Genomic DNA, 21,582 nt, shown 5'->3' with positions numbered 1-21,582 from the left:
CCATATCAAAATGTATGGAGATGAATCCTACCTTGAGTAAATAATGCAAGGAAAATTTCTTAAACTATATTTCTTATATTTCATTGCAGTCTTCTTTAATGAATATGATTAAATTTCTGGACATTAACTGACTGTAAAATTGGTTATTCATCAAATCTAAATACATCTATCAGTGGCACCCAGTGTAGGAACTAATGAAATATTTTTACTATGTGGCTGCTGATAGAAAGGAAGTAGCTGCTTGTAAGGAATCTTTTGCAACCAAAATAATAATGAAAAAATAATCTCAAATAAATGCTATTAACTGGCAATATTTTTTTTTTATAACTTAATATTAATAATTACATTAAGCCACTGCACAAATATTTTATGTGATAAAAAATAATAATTATCGAAAATAAAAATGTGTGTGTACACAACTAATACACAGACTATAATTTACTGCCTTCACTATTACTGTTCCTTAGATTTCTAAATTATGAGAAAAACCATTTTTGACCATCCTTGATGAAACAGTATGCTTACCTCTGTCACCATTCTTAGTAATGCAGCAGTGCTCCTCTCTCTACCCTTAATAATTTAGTCTAATTGTGGGACAAGTTAATTCAATTAAAAATGTAGAAGCAGAATTATCATAGCTTTTAGATACCACGGCTTGTCTGATTCTCTCGGAGTACAGGAACTCCCTGACTTGCGCAATACTTGACTTACGGAAATTCGACTTTATGTAAGTTTTTGCCAGCTGGTGCAAACTTAAAAAAAATTTTGGAAACATATTTTGCATCCCGTAGGAATAAATAGAGGTATCGTGAAAATATCGTAATGTAAACCCAATAACACTTTTTTTTTTTGTAATTTATTCCAACTCCTTGGAAGTTGAAAATTTCGCTATATTACTAAGCTATTTATCTCTCTAAAAGGTCATATTTATAATGGAAATTGCACTACACTTTCATCATTATCATATGTTCCCATTATAAAGATAAATTTTGAATGCCTTTTTGTGATATTTTTCTAAACCATGTTTCTGGAAGTCACAACCATAAAACAGTAAAAACAATTTGCACTTTCTGGTTTATTGGGCTTTTTTGTTAGTGCATCTAATTATAAACTGGTAATAAACCCAATCTTATTGCATTTGCAATAATACTGATAACTGCAATTGTGTGGATTTTTATGGTGAAATGTGTTTCCCTTCACTGAAATCTTCAATCATATAAAAAACAAATTTTCAGAAACTCTTCTTCATTCCTATTTACGTATTACAATGATAAAGGGAAAGGGACCAATGGAAAGTGCAAGTGCTGGCAGAACCAGGAAACGAAACAAAGTTGATTTAGAAATGAAGATGAAAATGATTAAGAAGTACAAAGCAGAACAAAGTTTGTCATCTATTGCAAGGGAATTAGGTCTCGCTGCTTCAAAAGTGAATACTATTTTAATGGACGGTGCGGGTATAAAAGATGTGTCAAAAGATCAATGCATTTATCAACAGTGATCACAAAACAGCATTCAGGTGCTATATCGAAGATGGAACAGCTGTTAATATGGATAGAAAATCAGATTCAGAAGTAAGTGCCCCTGAGTCTAATGACCATTCAAGCAAACAAGTATTTATAAAGATATTAAGGATAAGTACAGCAAACCCCAATCCAAGTTCGTGGCAAGCAACAGGTGATTTAATAGGTTCAAATCGCACTGGCTTCCACAACGTTACAGTATGCAGTGAAGACGCCAGTGCCGGTTCTGCAGCTGCAGAGAAATTTTGTGATATGTTGGAAAAAATTATTGAAGGTGGCGGCTATTCAATGCAGCAAATTTTTAATGTTGATGAGACTGCTCTGTATTGGAAAAAAAAAATGCTGGATCAAACATACAATGCTAGGTTTCACGGCATCAAAAGATAGGGCCATGCTCTTGCTTGGGGCTAATGCAGTGGGAGATTACAGATTAAAACCACTGCTTGTGTACCATTCTGGAAATCCTCATGCATTTAAGGGCACCAATAAAGCCACCCTACCCGTGCATTTCCGATTGAACCAGAGAGCATGGATAACAGTATCTCGCTTTGAGAATTGGGTTAAATTCTTCTTCATTCCTGAGGTTAAAAAATATTGTAAAGACAACGACGTTCCTTTCAAGATTTTGCTTCTATTAGATAATGCTTTTTTTTTTTTTTTTAAATGTGAACCCCAAACACAACATCCTACATCCTATGCATCTATATGATTTCAATTCGAACGTGAGAGTCATATTTCTACCACCAAACACTTCACTCATCCAACCTATGGATCAGGGTGTGCTTTCAATTTTAAAAGCATACTATTTACACATATTTGCTCAGGCATTGTCTGCAATAGACTATGAGAAAAATTTTACGTTAAGAGACTTGGAAATCTTACAGTATTTACCATGGCATCTTAAACATTAAGGCCTAGGCGGAAATTACTAAAAGTTGTTTAAATGGCACATGGAAGAAAATATGCCCACGACACATAAAAGGCTTTGACGGATTTGAAAAAGACAAATCATATGAAGTTGTTATGTTGTTGTTATTTGGTTTTTAGGAGCATTAGCAACTAAGGCCATGTTGCTCCGGAATATGCGGTGGTCATTCCCTAACCTTTCCGCATCCTCCGTATTTGGTGGTGATGGGCTCGAACCCAGGTCTAATCAAGAAGCATGTGCTACGCACTGCTGCTCCTTCCCACCTGGCTACGGAGACGCCTAATCATGTGAAGAGGTTACAGATAAGATTGTAAAGGTTGCAGAGCTACTTCAGTTGGAGGTTGATTCCAAAGACATGAAGGAGTTGATAGAGGAAGAGAGAGAGAGAGAAGGAATTATCTGACGAATAACTTATTGACTCGTAGGCAGTGATAGTGAAAGAAGAAAATGCTGATGAAGCTCAAGATGAACCAAATGAAGAGCTGAGATGCTTCATCACCAGAGAGATGGCAGTGGCATTTTGTGAAATTGCAATGGCGAGGTTTGAGAAGATGGATCCTGACAGCGAACAATTTTTAAAAAGTTAACAGAGGGGTGAATGATATGCTTGCTTGCTACAAAGAAATCTACAATGAAAAGAAAAAAAAACACTGTCCAGTCATCCGTTAATATGTTCTTTTGTAAGGTTGAGCGGCCGACCCCGGGGTGCCTCCGTAGCCAGATGGGCAGGAGCAGCAGTGCGTAGCACATGCTTCTTGATTAGACTGGGGTTCGAGCCCGTGACCACCAAATACGGAGGATGCGGAAAGGTCAGGGAATGACCACTGCATATCCCCGGAGCAATATGGCCTTAGTTGCTAATGCTCCTAAAAACCAAAATAACAAATAACAAGTAGCCGACTCCTAAATCTCTACAGCCCTTAACCTTCACAGTAGTGTACTTATCAGCTGAAGATGTCAATTCTGGCAATGCTCGAGAGGTAAAACTTACTGACTTATGCCTGTCTCCTCTCTTTTTTTGTAATTTTTATAATTTTGAAATTTTTTTTAATTGCATTCTTTTGTAATTTTTCCTGCGCATGAGATAAAAAATTGAATAAATACAATAAAGAATTCTATTTACATGTTCGTCGAACATTTATTTTTAGATTCAATCAATTCAGTGAGCACATTTGCGAGTGCTGCACAAGAAGCATGGGGGAAATTCCGACTTACATAAAATCCAACTTGTGTAGCCAGATTTTATGTAAGTTGGGGAGTTCCTGTACACTGTTGTGGACGAATAGACATAACCATTTCTTCGGACTAAATGAGCTGGACACATGAACTCTAACTAGACAAGTTTTCACTTGCTGTGGCCCACTATTAAGAGTTTTCCACAGGACCACACCAGTCATAAACTACATTGATTTTGTCTATCAGTTACCTTGTGCCGTCTTTTTTCTCATTCATTTTCTCCCCTCATCTTTTCTCACTCCATCGCTGTTCATCACATATCATGCCTGAAAAGATTCTGCCCTAGGCATATGTACATGTTAAAACTAATCTTTTTCACTTCGAGACTTAGACTCAATTATAAGAATTCTAATTTCCTTCCTAAAATTTAAATCTAGTTTTGCCATTTCTTTTGGAAAAATTTGTACATATTTCCTGAATTCTATACCTCTGTTCATGCTTTTGAAATGGCCCAATCTGATCTGCCAATTTTTGAATGACCACTTTCTTTTTTTTTTTTGTCCACAACTGAGATTTATAACTATTTAAATTTCATTTGTTTACTCTCCCCTTTCAATATATTTTCCTATATTCTTTTTCTTTTGAGTCAGTTTTCCATTGTGCCCACTCAAGGTTTCTTTTCTAAAGCCATTAATGACTTCTCCCTTGTGTGACTACGCTGCTATTGCTAGCACCATTTCTAAGTTTTATTGTTTTTGGTTTATAAATGTTAAACTAACACCAAGTCAGTTAGATGATTTAAGTGGTTCTCTCCCCTTTCAATATATTTTCCTATATTCTTTTTCTTTTCAGTCAGTTTTCCATTGTGCCCACTCAAGGTTTCTTTTCTAAAGCCATTAATGACTTCTCCCTTGTGTGACTACGCTGCTATTGCTAGCACCATTTCTAAGTTTTATTGTTTTTGGTTTATAAATGTTAAACTAACACCAAGTCAGTTAGATGATTTAAGTGGTTTACAGATAAACTTTTGTTTTTCTTATATATACTAAACATTATAAAACAGATCGGGGGGAGGGGGAGGATCAAGCTGAGGGTATGCAGAAGAAAACGTTTCTAAAGTAATTTAGAAAAAGCCGAAAATACAATATCAAATAACAAAAAATGTTTTAGAGAAAGCCAATAAGATGAAATTTAGTGATGCCTTTGACTAGCACCAGGTATTGTATTGTAGTAAACTACAATACATGACCAACAAAATTATAAATAAAGAAAAATAGACTGACCATTATGCCCCATCTTGACAGAGGACCACAAGGCCAATAAAGGTCAGGGAATCATTGCATTTTGAACACTAGACAAATCAATGCATACGTGAACCAGTATTCTGATCAATCTGCGTATGCAGTAGATTTGAATAATGGTGGCCGTTATGCAGTGAGAAATTATAATAGAACAAAAACTAGTGCTCAATCAGCAACACCCTACCACTGACAGAGCCACTGTGAAACCAGAATATATAAATAAAATTAAACTATCAAGGGTGGTACGAGCGATGTGTTAGCACATTGCTTGCTACTACCATGAATAACAGTATGAAACCTAACTAATTGAAAAGGGAAAAAATTGGTATGCAAATATATATTTGTAAAAGAATAAGAGAAGTTTACCTCTATATGATACGTCGAACACTTCTGTATGATACTCTTCAGAAATTAAAACGAAAACAATTAAAAAATCGAAAAACTTGCATTACAGTCAAAAATCATTAAAAATCAATTTAAACGCAAGTAAAAAATTAATTTAAACACAAGTAAAAAATTAATTTAACGAAAAAAATTGCAAAACAGTTTTCCTTCCTGAAGCTGATAACGCTTTTTGACCATATGTTGTGATCACAGGAATGAAAATTACTGAATGGAGTGAGCATAAAACTTAAATAGGGATTATTTGTCTTCGTGCATGCACATAAAAGACCACAAATCGAGATTAGATATGGCCAGCAAACATTAACATAATTCTCGTGTAATTTAATTTTGACGGTTTCTGCAATTAATAGTCTCGTATAATTACGTTGGACACTAAGTATTTTGACCTCGTTAAATAAAAAAAGTATGTTTTTCGTTAATGGCATGAAAGGCAGTGTCAGAATTAGCCTTTCATGCCGTTAACGATCGTTATACTTTTTTTTATTTAACAAGGTCAAAATACTTAGTGTCCAACGTAATTATACGAGACTATTAATTGCAGAAACCGTCAAAATTAAATTACATGAGAATTACGTTAATGTTTGCTGGCCATATCTAATCTCGATTTGTGGTCTTTTACGTGCATGCACGAAGACAAATAATCCCTGTTTAAGTTTTATGCTCACTCCATTTGGTAATTTTCATTCCTGTGATCACGACATACGGTCGAAAAGCGTGTTGTCAGCTTCAGGAAGGAAAATCGTTTTACAATTTTTTCGTTAAATTAATTTTTTACTTGATTTTTAATTCAATTTAAATTGATTTTTAATTGTGTTTTGTTGATTTTTAATTATTTTTGACTATAATGCAAGTTTTTTTGATTTTTTAATTGTTTTCGTTTTAATTTCTGGAGAGTATCATATGGAAGTGTTCTACGTATCATATTGAGGTAAACGTATTGAGCATTAGAGCTCTGGTTCATACTAGCAAATATATATTTGCTTACAGTGGTTTGCCACCATTATCCAAATCTACTGCAGTTGTGGCATGAATTTGTTTAGCGTTCGAAATGCAGTGATTCCCTGACTATTATGGCATAATGGTCAGTCCATCTTGCTTTATTTTGTTATTTTAATGTATTGTTGGTAGGTTATGTTTCCACATTAGTGATATTTCACACAATTCGGAAATTGATGCCATCAAGGGGCACCATTAAATTTCTTTGTATTTGGCATTCATTTTCTAAATTATTTAGGAGCGATTCTCCAACAGTACTCTTCTTTATTCCCCTCCCCCCCCCTCTTTTTCTTTTGTTTCATATTTGTCTTCTTGGTTAAGCTCATTTTCACTCTACTGGTTTGCCATGCTACTGGCATACATTTTATTTTATTCCATTTTTTTACTTTTATTTAAGTTTATCACATGCAACATGTAGTAGTTTGTCCATTTTTTGCCGCCACTGATGCTTACTTTACTATCTTTATTTTATTTTACTTTTGTGGTTTATTTTTTCGATTTAATTAGATTTAATTTGGATTATATATATATATATATATATATATATATATATAAAAGAAAATAGTGTGGTATAGCAAAGTATACATAGTGTTAGGGTCGGGCGCCACCTGTGGTTTCCCACAACAGCGCCGTATGTACACTGTGAAGAAATACAGAACACTGTAAATGCCAGAAAAAGTGTAGTGTGTTGAATGTGTAGTTTTGTGTTGGGTTCTGTTGTGTGTCCTGGCATTTGGCCGCAGGGCCCCTGGTGGAACCCAACGTTGCCCGCACACACCACTAAGAGGTAGCCAGGCTGCCCATAGTTCTCTGGCTAGTCTCCGTCAGGGTCGCCTCAGCTTCCTGAGCGGAGACCAAGTAAAAAAAATAAATAAATAATAATAAATAAATAAATAAAAAAAAAAAATAAATAAATAAAAAAATAATAATAAAATTTAAAAAAAAATAAAAAATAATAAAATTAATTAATTAATTTAAAAAAAAAAGCAGCGATTAGATAGAGTGAGGTAGTACAGGGTGTACAGAAGAAGAGGGGGAATGAAAGTAAGAGTAAGGGGATATAGGCGAAGGCATCCCCAACCAGTCAATGTACATTCAGTCAATCAGGTGAAGGCAAAGAAAGGGGAAGGAATGGAGTCGAAAGTGACCGTACAATTGAGCACAGATAGAATCGCCATTTGGCGCCTCTGTCATCGACATCGGCTGGTGTCCAATCCAGGGGTTTAATTCAATCCAATGGTAGCTTTCAAACTCCAATCGTCGGATAGTTGTCCGTTTGATGGTGTGCTGGTCAAGTTCATGACTGTCTAGTTTGTATGAAAGTCCATCATGGTCTCAGACCGTCTGTTGTCTTCCTTGGGACCGTTGTGGTGCAGGTACAGGAACTGTAGATAAGGTTTTCCTTCGGCTGAAGAGCTCTTGTGCGAAACGCGTGAAAGCTGTATATTCCTCCCTACTATCAAGCAGGTGTGTTTCTTGGTCTTTGGGTATGTAGGTCAAGGAAGTGATAAAGGTGCAGCGAAGATCCTCATATAGGGGGCGCAGTCATACATAAGGTGTGACCAACTCTCAGTCCCACCACAGGTGCAAGTGGGATCATCGATGATTCCCAAGGCCGTCAGTTTGCCTTTTAATGATCCATGGCCAGTTAACAGGTATGTAGCATAAAGACCAGGTGAAAACCGGGGAGAAGCCTGGGGAACACCCTGTTAATGTAAGGGAAGAACTTTCTAGTGATTTCGCCTTTGTTGGAAGTAGTCCATCTCGCTTACCACGCCTGCTGCAGATGCGTGAGGAGACGCTTCTTTTCTGCTGTTCTGTCGTTTGCGGGGTCTGTTGTGAATTCGAGGATGGTCTTGGAATTTGCTTTGGAGAGGTGGAAGAGTAGTCCACAGCGGACCACCTCCAGGTCCAGTGGCATGGCGCCTGCCAGGATTTGCACAGCATGGGTACTGACAGTGCAGCAGGCACGGGTAGTAGCGAGCAGGATGTTTCTTTGCAGAGAGTCTAGGATTCTTCTACCACTAACAGTGATTGCTTTCAGGTACCAGATGCCGGCTGCGTACGTTATAATCGGGGTAAATATCACTTTATAGAATAAGGACAGAGTGTGCCTATTGAGTCCCCAGTCCTGTCTGGAGACCGTAGTGACAAGGGTGGTGTAATTACGTATCTTTCTTCTTAGGTATTTAAGATGTGGCTGGAAATTCAGTTTGCTGTCAAGTATAACTCCTAGATACTTGCGTTGAGTGGAGAATTTTATGGTCCTGTTGTCGATTTTTATCTGTGGCGGTCTGGCTTCATTGAGACTTCCTTTGAGAAGAATAGAATCTGTTTTGGCGGCAGAGATGGGGAGGTTATGGTGTTTAGCCCAGTCCTGTAGCTTCTGTAGTGCATTATTTGCCAAAGTCTCCAGTCGGGCCCTAGAATCGCCGGTAACGGCGATAATAAGATCATCTGCATAGGCTTGAGAGGTGACCTCTCCCAGGTCCATGCCAAGGAATTCATCAAGGACAAGATTTCACAAGAATGGGCCCAGAACCGAGCCCTGTGGGCATCCTCTGTAGACCTGTCTGGTGATTTTCATATATGGAGCATTGACAGTGATTGACCTGTTGGAAAGGTAGCTTTTGATGGAGTTATATAGGTTTACTGGAAGCTTTGATTGGTGCAGTCTGCCTAGGATGCTCGGCCACCAAAGTGAGTCGAACGCCCCAGCAAAGTCGACAGCGATGACCAGAAAGTATTTCTTTTGGGTAATTCCTACTGCTTCAAGGAGATTGTGGAGTGCATCTACAGTGGAGTGCCCCGTTTTGAATCCAAATTGTCTGTGAGAAGCCATGTTTGCATTGTTGTAGCGTTTGAGAAGTCTGTAGTAGAGTAGCCTTTCATAGAGTTTACTAAGTGACGGTAGGAGTTTGGGAGTTCAGGTGGTTTCGTCGGGTTCTTCAGGATTAGTTTTACGTTGGCCGACTTCCAATCTGTTGAGTAGTGACCATCACGTAGACAGGTATTAAATAGATGAAGTAGTAATTCGGGGACACACTCCACTGTTTTCTTTATAATCTCAGACTCCAGCAGGTCCGATCCTGGACATTTCCTATCTTTGATCAGGGCTGCAGCAGTTTGTAATTCTCCCAAGTCAAAGGGAGATTCCTGCTCTTCAGTGTGGTAAGTCTCATTCTCTGCACAGAGGGATTTTTGTTCCTGAGTGATTGGGTTTGTTGCTGGTTGTAGGATGGCCTCCAAAATGTTTGTTATGGATTGCTGGCAGGTGGTTGCTTCCGTACCTTGTAATGACTTGGTTGAAGTGGTGACCTCTCCCCTGGGTAGTTTGTTTGTGGTGATCTTGTACACCACTCCCCAGGGGTTGGTATTTCCAGTGGTGGTGACCAGGTGTTGCCAGGATTCTTGTTTTCGTTTGCGGATCAGGGCCGTGTACTGGTTTCGCACTTCCCTGTAGTTCTGTCTGAGCGCCTCCACTTCACGTGCCGGCCAGGTCCTCCGGGCACGCTGAAAAGTCTTTCTTCTTATAATGACTTCTCGGCGCAATCTATGCAGCTCTGGGCTCCACCAGGGCTTTGCGCCTGGGGCAGGGTTTTTCCTTTTGATTGCCAAGTTGCAGGCGGTTGTGATCAGATCAGTGACTTGTCTTTGGAGGGCATCTGCGTTGTCGGGATGTAGGTGGGGTTGGGTCTCATTAGTTAGGGTTGTCCTGAAGACATCCCAGTTCACCTTTTCAATTGCATATCTATTTAACATGACTCGTATGGCTGGGGATCTAGCTAGAGATCGATTTAGCTGGAAGGAAATAACCCTGTGATCCGATGTAGTCCACGCCTCGTTGACCTTCCAGTTGGAAATGTTGCCAACAATGTTCCTTGAGGCCATAGTGATATCAATAGTGGCCTCCCATAGGGTGTTTGAGAAGGTGGTAGGATTGTTTGGTTGGTTAATTACTGTCATAGTCGAGTTTGCCAGGAAGTCTTCCAGGCGTTGACCATTTGCAGTGCTCCGCCTGTCTGGTGTCAAACTATGCCAGACCGGTGATCGGCAATTGACATCGGCTCCGATGATGATTTTTGGGTTTGGCAGAGTTCTCAGGACATCTTCCAGGTATCTGATAGCATAGGTAATCTCTTCGCCTGGTCTACAATATAGGGAGATCACGTAAAAGGATCCCATGGAGCTGATCAGGTGGGCACAGGCAGCCAGGCTACACAGTGCTGAGATTTTAGTTGCTGTGATTTCTGGATTTCGAATAACTATTGCAGCCCAGGGGGTATCCTGATCTGTTTGAATTATTTTGTAGGTCAGGGGGTAACCTCTCACCTGCCTCGTGTGAGTGTACGGTTCCTGTATAATGAGAATATCTGCATTTTCTTCGTCTGCCTTGATTCTTATCTGATCGGCCACCGCCCTGGCCCGCTGTGCGTTGATTTGAAAAAATTTATTAACTCCGTAGTTATATCTTTTAAGCTGTGAGCCCATAATCGGTTTTCATCTGGTATAAACTCTTGGCGCTTATATAGGACGGACACGTATTATCCCGAATAGAGTGGTGGTGGTGGTCTAGTTTATTACTTTTACAATTTGCACAGACAGGCTCAGCTTCTTTGTTAGGGCATGTGTTGTATTCATGTCCTTTCTCAGTGCAATGGCCACAGGTCCTGACAGCCTGGGCACAGGTGTGTGAAGTGTGCCCGAACTTGCAGAATTTATAGCATCTTGGTACAGCCACGTGCTCCCTGAAGCGGTGACTGCCCCAATTGATATAGATTCTCGTTTGATCTTTTAAGATAGGCCAGACAATCGGCGCTAGTTCCACTATCCAGTTTACTCCGTTTCCGACTCTTGGCTTGGTTGAGTATATGGGCATAATAAGGTCACTCTTGTCCAGGTCCGACAGATGTCCATGTACATTACGGCGGTATATTTCATCGGTGATCTTGGAGGGGGTGATGTCTTTATCTACGTCGAAGATGACAATTGACGGCCCTTTTCTTTTGGGGGCCGCAGCAGTGAGGCCTAGAGTTTGGATCTTTGGGTTTTCCATAATTTCTTGGGCTTCCTCCCTGGTTTCAGTCTCTATGACCACTCCCACGTTTCTGGTTTTCCTTATACTTTTGATTTTAGTATTTTTCAGTTCTTCATTTAGATTTTTCATAACGTGGTTTTTGATTTCTTCGCTTGTTTGCGCAGTATCCTGCGTTGTCGGTCCTAAAACGACCAGGTTTGGCTGTTTGATCAGTGTCTTCTTCCCCAAGGGGGGGGGTCCACTTGCTTTTGGTAGTTGTGTCCCAATGGGTGCAGTCCTCAGCACGTCTGCATACGAGGGGGCGCGCTGTGGCATTTGGTTGCCCCGCTCATCTAGGTATGCGTCCAACTTGGCCTTAGCCCTTTCCTGTTCTACGTGCTGGTTTACTATTATAGTCTCCAGTCTTGTCCAAATTGTCATGATTTCAAAACGGAGACCGGTGGTGATTCTACTGTTTGATTTGGACATTAAATTCTCTAGTTGAGTGCGCAGGGCAAACATCTGTTCGAGAGCTGTTCCTTCCGGTAGTGAAGTGCCCAGGGGTGGAATAGAGTCTTGCTTTGTCCCCTTCTCAGCATTTTCCGTTTGTGAGCACTGGTTGTCTTGTACTTCTCTTAACCCACAAGCACTCCTACTCTCTCGGTCAGTCTTAGAGGCAGGGCCTGTCTTTGCATCTTCATTATTATCTGGATCATCGTCGGGGGTTATATTTACCTGAACTGAGTACTCTTCTTGCTTAGTGCCAGCTTCAGCTTGGCTTTGTTTACCAAGTTGGCTGATACATAAGTGACTGTCACTGACGTGTCGCCTTCTAATCCCGTTATTTAAAACTTGCTGTCTTGAAGCAACTAAATTAATGGATGCTACTTCGTAGTTGTCATTAATTTCGGCAATGTCATTTGCAGGCGATTTTACCTGCGTGATATAATTTTTATCCTGAATTGGTTTGGAGGAGAAAGGTGTTTTATGCTCGCTGGCTATTTTCACGAACTCGTGATCGCTCCGTGATTTTTGTGCCGTCTGGTCCTTTAGTGTAGTTCTATGTTGTTGTGGTTGTTTGGCACCCCACACAGTATTTCATTGCCATTACTTTCCCCTAAGTTCCCTTGAGGCAGATCCTTGGTTCGGAGTGTCATGGACTTAGAGGCCTGGCAGGTGTTAGTTTCTGGCAATTCAAGAGATGATACCGAATTTTTCGGGGGTTTGCAGCATTCCCCTAAAAAGGAACTCCGGGATTTTGCTGGCAGTTTATTTATGTGCGCGATGTTGCTGCAGGAACGGCAAATAAGGTTATTGCACCCTGTGCATTTGATATGTGAGTTTGAATCTACGTTTCTTTCCGTTCTACATAGGTGACAGATACCAGTCTTGTTATTGCCACGTATACGTTTGTTTACACTTGACATTGTTCAGCTATATATTTGAGCACGGCTAAAGGCAGGGACAATGAGTCAAACAAGAGAGGGACTGCAGAAGTTCCCTAGGGACGTGGGTTACTTCCGAAGGACTGAATGCTAACAGGTGTATTGCTGGAGGCGCTTGGTCGCGACTAAACGGTGCACGTTGGCAGGTAAGCAACAGCTAAAAGAAAGGCAAAATACACGTGAAGTACAGCTAGCCTAGGTCTAAATAAGAATACAATGGAGTCCACCATTATGTACTACAGTACAAATTGATATCCAGAAAGTAAATTAAAAATTACTTAACTGCATCTTCGGATCCAACATTGAAAATGTTCTCAGCTAGTAAAGATGAACTTGAGTAATCACTCAGAGCTATAGCATATCAATAAACAGCATTGGAACTGATTAAGTTTAGTTAAATTTAAGAGCACAAATTAACACGCAGCTACGTATCTCGCCACCTAGCGGCAGTCTTCAGCAAAGTATACAGTAAACCCCCGCTATTCGCGGTATCTGTATTCGCGGTTGCTGATTTAATATAAATGCCGGGTGGGTAAAGTGCCTGCCTGGCAACCCAAAGGTCGCGGGTTCGATTCCCGCCTCGGGCTTGGATCAAAGTACTACAAAAACCTTGGGAGGTGCATTATGGCCACAGAAGCCTATGCGCCAACAACTACTAAAAAAAAAAAAAAAAAATTTAATATAAAATGAAACCTAAAAAAATGTGAATTTTAAAGCACCGTGAACATTTTTCCGCCATAAAAAAACATGGGCGTGGCTAAAATTATCTTTCCAGGTCAAAACAGCGCTGAGTGGGTGGGGGGGGGGGAAGAAGCATGACAAAATCACAAGCGTGGATGTTTCTTCCTAATCCTTGTTCAGTATGTGTTATGCACTTGCCATGGAAGGTTTCGTCGTTTGCTTTTAATTTATATGTTTATAAATTGAATAAATTTATCAATTCATAAATCGATATGCTTACAAAAGTGATAAATCTACCGTTTTGCAGTGTAAAAAAACTTTTTTGAGTGTGTTAACGGAAGAAAGTGACTTTATTGTGGACAAGTTCTTTCTAACCTGTACAAAAATATGGCTACGAATAACAAGGGAAATGTGAAAAGATCAAAGAAGGTGATGACATTAGCAAATAAAATTGAGTTATTGGACAAAATTTCTAATAGTGAAAGTGTCTCCTCAGTGGCAAAACATTATAAAATCAGAGTCAACGGTACGATCAATCAAAAAATCGGAAGAAAAAATCTGCCGTAGTGTCCGTGAAAACGCACTAATTGCTTCAAAAATTTGCTCTATAACTCGTGATGTTAAATTAGAAAAAATGGAAAAGGCTTTAAATCTGTGGATAGAAGACCGAACTCAAAATAAAATCCCGTTAAGTTCACTCGTCATTCGTGAAAAGGCAAAGCTCCTTTATCAACACTTTAGCGAAACTGGTGATAGCACTGGCGGGATAAGTATTTTAGCTAGCAAAGGCGATGGTTTGAAAGATTTGTTTGAAATTTCTAATAAATATTACATTTAATATTAAATTGTTTCTTATTTTCATTTCGATGCCATATGCTTGCATTTCACTATGTACATAGTCATATTATGAAGGTACATATAATATATACATAGACAAAATTTTAGACTAGTTTTTCTTATATATTTCATACTTTGGAATGGAACCCCTTTATTACTATGGGAGCCATAACTCAGTATTTGCGCCATTTCTCAGGAACGTAACCCCCGTTATTCGCGGGGGTTTACTGTATTTAGCTCCAGGGATGGAAGTAAAGAGAGGGTATGTAATTACACTTTCAAGTGAAAGCAGCTTTAGAAGGCTGTAATATAAATATATGTAATAAAAAGAAGATGATAGGTGAGTGTATGATATTCAGTGTACAAAATGCTAGACCTAGAGGAAGGAATACAAAGGAGAGAAGGGAAGGTTATAATAATCTGCAAATGAAGAAATATGAAATAATATGCCATAATAAAAAGTAAATAATGGTACTTTAACACTCTATTGGGTATGATTTAAAAAAAAAAAAAAAAAAAAAACATTAGCAGTCATGTTAGTGGATTTTTTCCCACCTTTATTATTATGTTTATAATAAAGGCTAGAAATAATTCAAAATTGTTTACTTTTTGAAGCAAACTTCTTTTTTTTTTAGTCTGTTATGACCACAACTATAAAAAATCCATTTTTTATTATTGAAAGCACATTTTTAATTAATTTTTAAAAATAAAACCCCCTTCTCATTCACATGTGGGTGTTGCCTTTACTGCCAGCGAATTAAATGTCTGGTGCAGGTGAATTGTCAGCATTGTGAGAAGCTTATGATCACACGTGGAGCCATTATGCTTGATGATTGGACAGTAAAAAAGCTGCTAATCTTAAATTCACTTTTAGAGTGCTTGATAATTATATGCAAAAAAAGGCTTAATAGAGCCTAAAAAAACATTTTTCTTTTATTTTTTATATGGTCAGACTTCTTCAATAACAAAGCAGTTAATGATACAGATCAAAAGTCAAACCAGTAATGGAGGAAAACTAAAATTCATGTTGACATAATAAATATTGTTAATTTCAAATTTGAATCATATTGGTGGACATTCACTGCCAATGTGCTCGGCAGAGAGTTAAAAGTAAAATGGATATATTGAGAGTGAATTAAAAGTTATAGTATTAATACAGGATGGGGGGGCGGCCTGGGAGAGGATTTTAACACAAATTTTTGAAACAGAAGACTAGAATCGTTAATATGAAAATAATTACTGGAGTAATTATTGTCAGACTTTTTCAGGGAACTATGTTCATAATTACTACAGTCATAATCCAGGACGTTGTTTCATAACTCATGGTAATCGTTGAAAAGGAGCCAAAATAGGTATAACAACATGACTAAAAATAAAATAAGGAATATAAATTTTGTATTAGCAGTAGTGTGGAGAATAGTCACAATGCTATGTAAGGACAATTAAATGAATAAATAAATTAAAGAAATAAGGATCTATAATATTGCAGTGCAATGTTGCATATTTACTACATTGTAGTAAATATGCAATGTTGAAGGATGTAGGGAGGAATATAGAAGGCAAAATTACAGTAAAAGAAGGTTAAAAATAGAAGTGAAGCAGACATCTGCAAACTAATAAAGATAGTGGGCAGGCTTTGCCACAAATTGGTTAATACTTTTGGTTAAGTAGAAAAAAAAGAATAATTATATAATATCGTATAGGCATATGGTAAATGAAAAAGGAAAAGGGCCCTAGGAACGAGGGAGGTTGAAAGATGTTCAATATCAGGAGGAAAAATAAAAGGAGAGTATAGTAGTAGTGTCTGCTGATTTTTTTAAATATGCTAATAAGTCAGTAGATGGGGAAAAAAAGAGAAAGTAAAGAGCTGAAGGATACTGAGTCAAGTTGAAAGCGTAACTCTCAGAAGAGATAGGAACTCTCAAGATTCTGAGATGATTGCAGGAAGTAGAGGATTGTGATTAATGGTTGTTCTTTCCCTAGGATCATTTCTGGAACCACTGTTGTTTCTGATTTTGATAAATGACATTAATGAAGGGATAGGGAGCATGATGATGTTAAAATTTTTCAGATGATGTGAAGGTAGGGAGAGTGGTTAATGATTAAGCACTCCTTTAGAATGTCTTGGAGATAGGCTTTGGGGATGCTCAGAAAAGTGGCATCTGTGTTTTAATGTAGCAAAGGGGGCAAGGTCTTATACTTGGGGAATAGTAACACCAGAATGACTTACAAGCTTATATTTTAGTGGGTGCAAGGTATAAAAGTTTTTTGAGCCTCTGATACAGTAAAATAATGAAGACAATCAGGCTTATGTAAAAGCCATCTTTAAAAAATAAATATTCATTCTCTGTAACTTGCCAAGTCAGTTGTTATACCTATTTAATCCAAGTATCTGGAAGAAAAGGTGAAACCTTTTCTTCAGATGTTTGGATTAAATATGTGAAATTAGGTGTTATATCCTGCTAATTACTGAAGAAAGTTTACTTGGGTTTATAACACAGTGCTGAATTAATTGGTCTCATTGGACCTTCAGCTTTTCTACCTGCAAAAAAAGACAGTACACTGACATGTCATAGCCATAGTGAACTTTTTGAAATCAGTTGTATTATTTTTGTCCAAATTTATGAGCAGGCTATTGAAAAGAGTTGTACTTGTGGCATATGTTCTACAAGACCACTTGTAAAACATATGCCACAAGTTCACCACCCTTGTTTCAGACTGTTTCGAAATAACTCTGGGCAGAAATTAAATTATGTAAATTATTCATTTATAATAATGCAGAGCTTTCTTTTTTGATACTAGTATATCAGCAAACATTTTCTTTCAGATCCAGATCTTCTCATTTCAAGACAAGAGGCTGTAGAAGCTGTACGCAGAAAACTTCAAGAAAGACATGATGCCTTAGCTGCAAAGCATGCAGAAAAACTGAAAGAAGTATATATAACTTTATTTTTAAAATGTGAATTTTTAGAAATATTTTATAAGTAATCAATAGCCAACTGATTTAAACAATTTAAAGGGATAAAAATTACATCTGCATGTGAAGTGATAACACTTGAAATTCTGTTTAATTGCTTAATAATGTGTAATTGTAAGGAAATTACCATTGTTTGATATAACATCTCAAAAATTAGAAGTATTGAGCTATTGTAGGTATGTTAATAGTTTGGTCCATTTATGCTGACTAGTTTTTTCTAAGCACATTTACACTTTGGGCATCTAAATTGGTTTGCATGTGTTAATGCTGCAGTAGCTGAGTATGCTTTTTATTTTAAATTTATTTTTAATGAACTTTTCTAATATAGACTGAATTGAGAAATTCAGGACTTTGGCATTAGCAAGGGCACATGATGCAAGAAAGCAAACTTATATAGCATCAGCCAAAAAAAAAAAAAAAAAAAAACCACACACACACCCCCTTCTCGTTCACTCGCTCCGATGTTTGTCCAGTTCTGCCTTGAATCTATCAACTTCTATAAAAACAGATGGAAGTTTGTTCCAGCAATCAACCGCCCGCTGGCTAAAGGCAAACTTCCGCACATTTATCCTACAACTGTCTTTCCTCAATTTGAATTCATGCCCTCTCAGGTGATTATTTTGAGCAAGAGGAAGAATCCCATCAGCATTGAGCATGCTCAAACCATTCAAGGCTTTATACACCTCAATCAGATCACCTTGCAGGTTCCTAGTCTCTAGACACTGTAATTTGCAAAACTTAAACCTTTCTTCGTAAGTGCCCCTTTGTTCCATTCACTAATCTTGTTGCCCTTCTCTGTACTTGTTCCAGTAGCTCTACATCCTTCTTAAAATGCTGCCTCCAGACCTGTATACAGTACTCAAGGTGCCACCTGACCATTTCCTTATCTCTGTTAGAAAAATTCCTGTATATCATTGAAAAGACACCATGAGTTACTCTTACAGACCATCTGCACTGCTCAGAAAACTTCATATCTGCCTGCACAATTACCCCCAGCTCCTTTTCATTCTCTACCACTGTCAGTGTAGTACCACACAGTTGATACGTTACTCTGGGATTACTGCTTCCCATATGCAGTACTTTACATTTGTCAATGTTAAACTTCATTGCCACCTCTCAGCCCATCTGCTCAACTTTTCTAGATCCTGTTGCAGCAGCGTACTGTCATTGACAACCCTGCCGACCCGACCTTCGTATCATCTGCAAACTTGAACATTAAGCCTGATATACTATCATCAATATTATTAATGAATACAGAAAACAACAATGGACCCAACACTGAACCCTGGGTGACTCCACTAATAACATTACTCCATGAAGAGCAGTGTCCATTGATTACCACTCTCTGTATTCTCCCACTCAACCACCCCTTTATCCATAGCAGCAATTTGCCTCCAATGCCACACTGCTCCAATTTGTGCAGCAGTCTTCCATGTGCAACAGTATCAAAAGCCTTTCTAAGATCCAAATATATGATATCAAAATTATTCTTTGCATCCAGTTCCTTTGTGACTACATCATAGTATCCAATCAAATTGGTCAGACAAGACCACCACAAGACTTCCCGTTAACAAACCCATGCTTTGTCTGAGCTGTAACTGAAGTCTTGTCTAGATGATCCTGCAATGCTTCTTTAACCAGTGCCTCGGTTAATTTCCCTGGAACAGAAGTTAAACTAACAGATCTGTAATTGCCTGTGTCTCCCTTTGATCCTCCTTTGTGAATTGGAGTCACATTCGCACATTTCCAATTCATGGGTACCTCCCCTGAGTCCAAGGAAGCTCTCATAATTATGGCTAAGGGTTTGCTTACTTCCTTTGCTGCCTCTTTTAATATAACTGGATAGATTCCATTCACCCCAGGTGCCTTTCTTATGTTTATCTTCAACAATTTCTCCTCCACTTTACTCTCAGTTATTACAAAATCATCTAGCTCACTGCCAGAGTTTAATTCACCTCTGGCATTTCCCTCCCTGAATAACTCCTCATGTGTGAATGTAGATGCAAAATTACTCATTTAGTTTGTTAGCCACCTGAGCAGGATCATTTACTGTTTTTATTTGCATCCTTTGCCAAAGATTTCTCGTAATCTGCCTTTGCCTGCATAACCTCCTTTGTGACTTTTTTACAGACCAGCTTATATCTATCATAGGCTTCGGTGTCACCTGTTAATTTATACGTATCCTATGCATTTTTCTTCTCTGCCACATGTCTAATTAGTTCATCTGACATCCATTTAGGCCTAAATATTGAACAATATTTCTTAGTTGGTATGAAAATTCTAGTAGCTTCCAAGATTATTTCTTTGAATGCGTCCCATTTTGAATTTGCTGTTTGTAACATCATCAGTTGGTCCCACCGTATAGAATTTAAATACTGTCTCAGATCACCATAGTCACCTTTATGAAAGCAAAAACCCTTCCCTTTACTCCTGATGGTAGTTACCTCTTTGAGTAAATCCCACTTGAGCACTCTGTGATCACTGCCACCTAGTGGTTCCTCTATCTGCAGATTCTTAATGCATGAAGAATCACTAGTTATTATCTGATCAAGAGTATTACTCCCTCTAGTTGTCTCCCCAACATGCTGCTATAGAAAACAATCATCCAATAAATCGCACACTAGCAAGGTTTTTTTTTTTTTTTTTCTCCACAAAAGCCTTGCTAGTGTGTGAGTGACCAACCCACACACAATCTCTGGGAAATTAAAATCCTCTATAAATGTGGCTTTTGTTTTAAAGGATATGTAACTAAACTTATGTTCTATTATTTAATAAGCTCAGTAAGAGGAATTTAGTTAGTTTTAAGAATTTTTATATTTTAAATTTTAGTACTGAAATAGATTGAAGTGTAATTTGGCAACTGTTGGTGCTAAACCTAAACTCCACCATCACTGTAGTGGAGGGAAATTCTGATATAGGCAGAAATTCTGATGTCATTCATTAGTTGCTGTCTTCTCTTTTATTTGGTTTATTTTTTACCCATACGATTCGTGCTACCAGCTACTTATGTAAGCAGTGCATTTCTTAGGACAAGAGTTTGTTGATGGGAAAATAAGGAATTATAGAATAAATGCATTGCAGAATAGTTAGTGAATGACCTTGACCCACCTGTATAAATTATCCCTACTACTGACTTTAACATCCATAGAGTGAAGTGTTTGTGTGGTATGTATTCTTAAAATTTACTATAAATAACCAAAGCATTTACCTTATATTTGCCATAGGATTTTACCTGATATAGTATATATGTTCGAGCCTGTCACCACCAAATACGGAGGATGCGGAAAGGTCAGGGAATGACCACCGCATATTCCAGAGCAATACGGCCTTAGTTGCTAATGCTCCTAAAAATAAAAAAACAACAATAGTATATATGGTGAATTCTTAGAAGCAAGAATTATGGTATATTTCAGGTCATGGCGATTTTAGATGATGAATTTTAGATTTAATTTCCACTTAAAATTGTTAAGGTTGTATTGTGATTGTTATGTTTTAATGAAGAGTTTTGTTGCTATTCAAGATTTTTCTCTTGTGCTCACTGTTAAGTTGAATTTCATTGGAAGAATCCAAAGCTTTGTTTGCTACTAATTTAATTCAGTTTTTAATTTAATTTTATTTTATTTTTACAGTATATTTGACAGCAAAAGCCGTCAAGCTTTTGCTGAAATATTTACGGCACCATTTCAGTTGAGAAATATCGGTGGAGCATGATGGAAGAATATGTTTTTGGTAGTTCTACAACTTTTTATAGCTTTCCCCACCGTATGAGTTTCAAATTTCAATCCTTTCATTCAGTTGGCAAAAATTTTTTATATTTAAATTTTTAATTTATGAATTTTTTATCTAAACTTTTTATATCTTTGGCCAACTACAGAGCTAGCTGAATTATTGTTATATCACTCCGTGTCCTTTCTCATTTGATGCACAGACTGGTGAAACCTCATCTTCTAAATTCAACTAAATTTTTATTAATTTCATCTATCATTAATGATTCATGGATATAAAAAGTTGGATACTATCATGATGCCTTTACAAGCAGTTGTAGAGTGCATGTTGGATGGGCGCCTCCATAGCCAGGTGGGAAGGAGCAGCAGTTCTTAGCACACGCTTCTTGATTAGACCGGGGTTCGAGCCCGTCACCACCAAATACGGAGGATGCGGAAAGGTCAGGGAATGACCACCACATATTCCCGGAGCAATGTGGCCTTAGTTGCTAATGCTCCTAAAAACCAAATAACAAGCATGTTGGATGTAATAAAAAAAAAAAAAAAAAGGTAAAGTGCAGCCATTATCAACCCA

The 21,582-nt window shown here is 38.0% G+C and overlaps 1 protein-coding gene across 1 annotated transcript in view; it reads left to right on the top strand.

The window, feature by feature from the left end:
- Window positions 1-21,582, top strand: part of LOC150076130 (selenoprotein S-like) — a 56,529-nt gene that overhangs the window by 20,225 nt on the left and 14,722 nt on the right. Inside the window, exon 3 of the mRNA XM_090388205.1 lies at window positions 17,134-17,240. Coding sequence (XP_090244331.1) covers window positions 17,134-17,240 — 107 coding nt within the window. The remainder of the gene's footprint in view (window positions 1-17,133; window positions 17,241-21,582) is intronic.

This window comes from Mastigoproctus giganteus, chromosome 13 (assembly GCF_048544385.1).
Source record: "Mastigoproctus giganteus isolate SK-2022 chromosome 13, ASM4854438v1, whole genome shotgun sequence".
Classification (NCBI taxonomy): Eukaryota; Metazoa; Arthropoda; class Arachnida; order Uropygi; family Thelyphonidae; genus Mastigoproctus; species Mastigoproctus giganteus.
Note: the sequence above shows the minus strand (reverse complement) of the source record. Positions and strands in the feature narration are given on the sequence as shown.